The sequence below is a fragment of the Centroberyx affinis genome, unplaced genomic scaffold (assembly GCF_046629955.1).
Source record: "Centroberyx affinis isolate AG114_WGS23_722 - 3 ecotype Tasmania unplaced genomic scaffold, CSIRO-AGI_Caff_v1 ptg004680l_1, whole genome shotgun sequence".
In the NCBI taxonomy this organism is placed as follows: Eukaryota; Metazoa; Chordata; class Actinopteri; order Beryciformes; family Berycidae; genus Centroberyx; species Centroberyx affinis.
Window position 1 is genome coordinate 14,228 of NW_027282262.1, and position 5,238 is coordinate 19,465.

The 5,238-nt window shown below is 54.2% G+C and overlaps 1 protein-coding gene across 1 annotated transcript; it reads left to right on the forward strand.

Moving 5' to 3' along the window:
• Positions 1 to 1,500: 1,500 nt before the first annotated feature.
• On the forward strand, positions 1,501 to 5,026 carry LOC139665828 (uncharacterized). Its single transcript, XM_071544829.1, is given in 6 exon segments — positions 1,501 to 1,950; positions 1,953 to 2,779; positions 3,017 to 3,885; positions 3,978 to 4,456; positions 4,568 to 4,711; positions 4,970 to 5,026. Coding segments are annotated over 6 exon segments (2,826 nt in total).
• Positions 5,027 to 5,238: the final 212 nt, after the last annotated feature.

A 5,238-nucleotide genomic window follows, 5' to 3' on the forward strand; every position in this document is an offset into this window, starting at 1 on the left:
GGGGTGCTTTGAGCATCGCCTCTGCCATAGTTGTGCTACTTGCATGTAACTTTCTGTTTGTTTGCAGGTAGGATAATTGGTACACCTGTTGTTGATTGTTCCCATAGCCCGTTGGTGTTTGGGTAAGTAACCTAAGTTGGTATTATTGTTTCCTTTGGAACAACAAGAAAGCAGATAAATACAGTAACATCTAAGTTAAATAGTTAATTGTTCCCTTCTGCTGTTTTGCAGTCAAGGTTTTTCTTTATTTCCCCTCGTACGTTCGCGTACAAGGAGTGGGTGAATTTAGTTTGCCTTTCTCACAGGCATAGCAAGAAACGAGCCCTGGAGTGTGGCTCTCCGCCATGGCATAGACCAGCCCCCCCCCCCGCAGGGGAGACAGGGGGGCAGGAGGACACGCAGCTGCAAATTCTAGCTGCCATTCGTGGTCTGGCGGATAGGATGAGCATGATCGAGGCTCGAACCCAGAGAGCAACTCTGCCGGAAGCAGTTTGTTCGGCGGGGACCTCCCCATGGGACTTACCGGCATACCAAGAGGCACCGGCAGAACACCCTGATTCCATCTCCCTCTATGCACAGGGTTCTCTCTTGGAGGAGGATGGACACCTAGAGGTTGCTGAGGAGTCAAATGGCCTTAGCTCATCTCACCCAGGGGGGTCTGCATCTGCAGACGATGGTACTGAGGAGCCCAGTCCCAGTGATGTGATTTCTAGGGTGCTGACTGCTGCTAAGATTATAGGACTTGCGCCCTCAGTTGAAGCTCCTAGTTCATTAGAGGGGTTCTGGGCTGGCATTTCGCAAACCCGTCCCTCAGTGGCTATTCCTGCAGCGGAGGATTATTGTCAGATGTTGAGAGGTCGTGGAATGCTCCTGGCAGTGCCCCTCAGTTTAATTCAGGCTTCAGTAGGTTAGCTAAGGTGCGGTACCCGCCTGAGGCCGGCTTGGGTGATATGCCACCAGTGGAGAGGGAGATGGCAGCTTTAACCTCTCTTGGCCCGGACAGGGTGACTGCTAATCCACGCTGCCCTCGGAGGGAATGTGACAAGACAGACCGCCTGGTTTGTAGGACCTACAATGCAGCTGCTTGTGCAGCTCGTCCGGGGAATGCACTTGCTGTCCTATTAGCAGCTCTCAGAAGGACCGCTAATACGGGTGACCAGGACACCAAGAGGTTAATAGATGCTGCCCCGTCTACACACTCCCAACTTACCCGTGACGTCGGCTCAGCTATGTTGTCAGCCATGATGACTCGCAGGCGGGTCTGGCTGGCTCAGACAACTCTCCCTGAGAACATCACAAGGGAACTTACCAACATGCCTGTGGTGCCGGGGCGAATGTTTCACTCAGACTCACAGAGTGTGCTGGACAAAGCTGAGCAGTCTCTGCATACTCGGGAGTGTGTGCAACACACATTCAGTCGCCCTGTGATGGCGAGGCAGAGACCAACGGGCCAGTAGCATACATACCAGGCTGCTTGGGGTCGTCAGGAGTCTTGGTCGCATGGCAGGCGCCAGAACTTGGGTGCCCAAGGCTTTGGCAATGCTGCTGGAAGGCCGCATCAGCAGCAGCAGGGGTTCCAGCCCCGACCCACAGCGAGAGGGGCTCCTCAAAGGAGACGCCCCCCCAAGGGTCCAAGGACCCAGGGGGGTTCTGCATAGGAGTGGTGGGGCAGCCGCCGGGGTTCACTCCCAGCTACGCCTGGACAGCTGGGAGAAGGAAATATCGGACCCCTGGGTATTGGCTACAGTCGTAAGGGGATACAGAATCCAATTTCGGCGGCAGCCCCCACCTTTTTCCAGGGTCCGTATGACATTGGTCAGGGACCCAGTCCAGGCAACAGTTCTGGCGGAGGAGGTTGCGACACTTCTACAGAAGGACGCGATTGTGAAAGTAAGTCCCAGCGAACAGCGCATTGGCTTCTATTCAATGTATTTCCTTGTCCCCAAAAAGATGGTGGGCTTCGTCCCGTCTTAGACCTCCGGCGTCTGAATGCGTATGTAAAGGTATTGCCTTTCAAAATGCTGCACACAAGGCACATCCTGGAGTCGATAGAGCAAGGGGAGTGGTTCACCACTATCGATCTGAAGGACGCCTATTTCCACGTCCCCATTTGTCCTGAACATTGGCAGTTTCTGCGGTCTGCCTTTCAGGGGCAGGCTTACGAATTCAAGGTCCTTCCATTTGGTCTCTCCCTGTCTCCCAGGGTGTTCACCAGGGTGGTAGCAGCCGCTCTGTCACCACTCCAGAGGGCAGGCATAAAAATACTGCCATACCTGGACGACTGGCTGGTCTGCGCCCCATCCCGCGAACAGGTCGTGCAGGACACCGAGAAGGTCTTGTCCCATGTCCAGTCCCTCTGCTTCAAGGTGAACTTGAAGAACAGCAACCTCGGGCTGAGGCAGGAGACAGTCTTTGTGGGACTCTGCCTGAACTCGCTCACAATGAAGGCATCTCTTACTCCTCAGAGAGTAGCACGGATTCTGGCAGTCCTACACAGCTTTCGCCTGGGCAAACGCTTGGAACTGGTCCACTTCCAGAGACTCCTGGGGTTGATATCGGCAGCGGCGGTGGTGATTCCGTTGGGTCTTCTCAGGGCTCGGTCCCTGCAGAGGTGGCTGAATGCTTTCAACCTCCATCCACTGAAGGACAGGCGTGTGAAGCTCCGGGTAACACAGTCGTGTCATCAAGCTCTGCGCCCATGGCGGGACTGCAGGGTGTTCACACAGGGAGTCCCCTTAGACCAGTGGTTCCCAACCCAGTCCTCAAGGACCCCTGTCCTGCAAGTTTTTATTCCATCTTTACTCTTGCACACCTGATCCCAATGGGGCCTACACACTTTCATGCTGCTCTGTTCAGGTAGATCTGTCTCTACCAATCAGCATTAAGACCTTAACTGGATCAGGTGCGCAAGAGTAGAGCTGGAACCAATACTTGCAGGAAAAGGGGTCCTTGAGGACTGGGTTGGGAAACACTGCCTTAGACAATCTGCCTTCAAGGAGGACACTGGTGTCTACAGATGCCTCCCGGACAGGCTGGGGAGCAGTCTGGGAGGGCAGAATGGTGAGAGGTGTCTGGGAATCTCCGTGGGACACCGAACACATCATGTGCTGGAGCTGAGGGTGGTGTATCTGGCTCTCAGGGCTCTTCTCCCTTTCATACACGGCAGTCACGTCCTTGTGAGGACTAACAATTCTTCCACTGTGTACCATGTCAATCATCAAGGGGGCACAAAGTCTCTGCGTTGTCTCAAGGTGGCACAGAGGCTTTTGTTTTGGGCCTTCCCGCATCTGGCCTCACTCAGGGCTGTTTATGTACCGGGGGTTCTGAACCGGGCAGCAGACCTTCTCTCCAGGTCCGGGCCTCTCCCAGGGGAGTGGAGACTGCACCCAGAGGTGGTGGTGAGTTTGTGGATTCGCTTTGGCAGAGCCCAGGCGAATCTCTTCGCATCCAGAGAGACAACCCATTGCACGATCTGGTTTTCCCTGATGCATCAAAGCAGTCCTTTGGGCCTGGATGCTCTGTCTCAAGAGTGGCCGGAAGGGTTACTGTATGCTTTTCCCCCACTGCCATTAATTCCCCATGTGTTGAACAGAATCACCCAGGGGTGCTACAAGGTTCTATTAGTGGCCCCACGGTGGCCAGGGAGACATTGGTTTCCGGCACTCCTTCGCCTGGTTCATGGCCGACCCTGGCCCTTGCCGCTCAGGGCAGACCTTCTTTCTCAGGCAGGGGGACAAATATGGCATCCCAAGCCAGCTGTCATGCAGTTATGGGCCTGGCCCCTTCTCAGCCCCTCTCTCAGGAACTGGAGCACCAAAGCTACCAGGCAGTTGACAGGATCCAAGCCCCTATCGTGGCACCATGATGAGAACAATTTCCACCTCTGTTTGTAATTGGCACGTGTGGAGGGTGCTCTGGCATTATTTATGGTCTCCAGGACAGCCTCACCTAGTTCCTCCAGTCCCTGCTGGATTCAGGGAGGGCAGCTAGCACCCTGAGGGTTTACACTGCTGCTATCTCTGTCTTCCATGAGACAGTGGGGGGTCTGTCTGTGGGGAAGCACCCCATGGTGTCTCAGTTTCTGAAGGGTGCTAACCGGCTACGCCCAGGCAGGAGTCTGAAAGCGCCATCTTGGGACCTCCCTTTAGTGTTGAGGTCCTTGGCTACAACCCCATATGAGCCACTGGAGCAGTCGGATCTGAAGCTCCTGTCGCATAAGACTGCATTCCTCTTGGCCATATGTTCTGCCAGGAGGGTGAGCGAGCTACATGCACCGTCTGTGAGTGATGAGTGCTTGAGGTGGAAAGCTGAGAATGCGGGGGTGTCCCTGTGGCCAAACCCCTTCTTCCTCCCTAAGGTGGTAAACTCTCAGACAGTGAATCAGGCAATTGAAATAGAGGCATTCCGCCCTGACCCAGCTCACCAAGGGGGAGTGGCTCTTCAGGCACTGTGTCCAGTAAGAGCACTGAAGGCTTATGTTGATCGTACACGGCCGCTGAGGCAGGCACACACTCAGCTGTTAGTGTGTTATGGTGGTAAACAGTTGGGCCTCCCGTTGTCTACGCAGCGTCTATCCCACTGGCTGGTGGAGACAGTTTCTCAGGCCTACTCCAGCCAGAATCTCCCAGTCCCTGGAGGTCTGGTGGCTCACTCCACACGCAGTGTGGCCACCTCGTTGCTCTTGGGGATATATGTGCGGCTGCATCATGGAGTACTCCATGCACTTTTGCTAGATTTTATAGGGTTAATGTGACGTCCGCAGCAATCAGCTCCACGGTTCTTATGTCAGCTGCCGAGTACGTTGGGGAGGTGGTGGAGTCTTCCGCTCCTCGCGACAATGTTGGTATGACTCATCCAAGGTGAAGACTGTGGTGACGGTCAGAGTGAGGTCGAAATAGATCGTAAGTTATGTCCATAACTGTGGATCTATGAGACCGAACAATGACCGTCACCATCTCTTGTCGCTCAGAACGGGCTGAGGCGTTCCAGGCAAGAGGAAGAGGCATGTTCACCGGATGCTTCATAGACTTTGGGCCCAGCCTCTTAAGGGCAGTCACATGACTCTGTTGATATAATGGTCTCATAGATAGGTAGAAGGATGGCATCATTCAAGGTGAAGACCGTGGTGACGGTCATTGTTCGGTCTCATAGATCCACAGTTATGGACATAACTTATGTTATTGCCTTATCAGAAACATGGCTCACTGATGAAACAGCAGACGTTTACAACATGTCTCA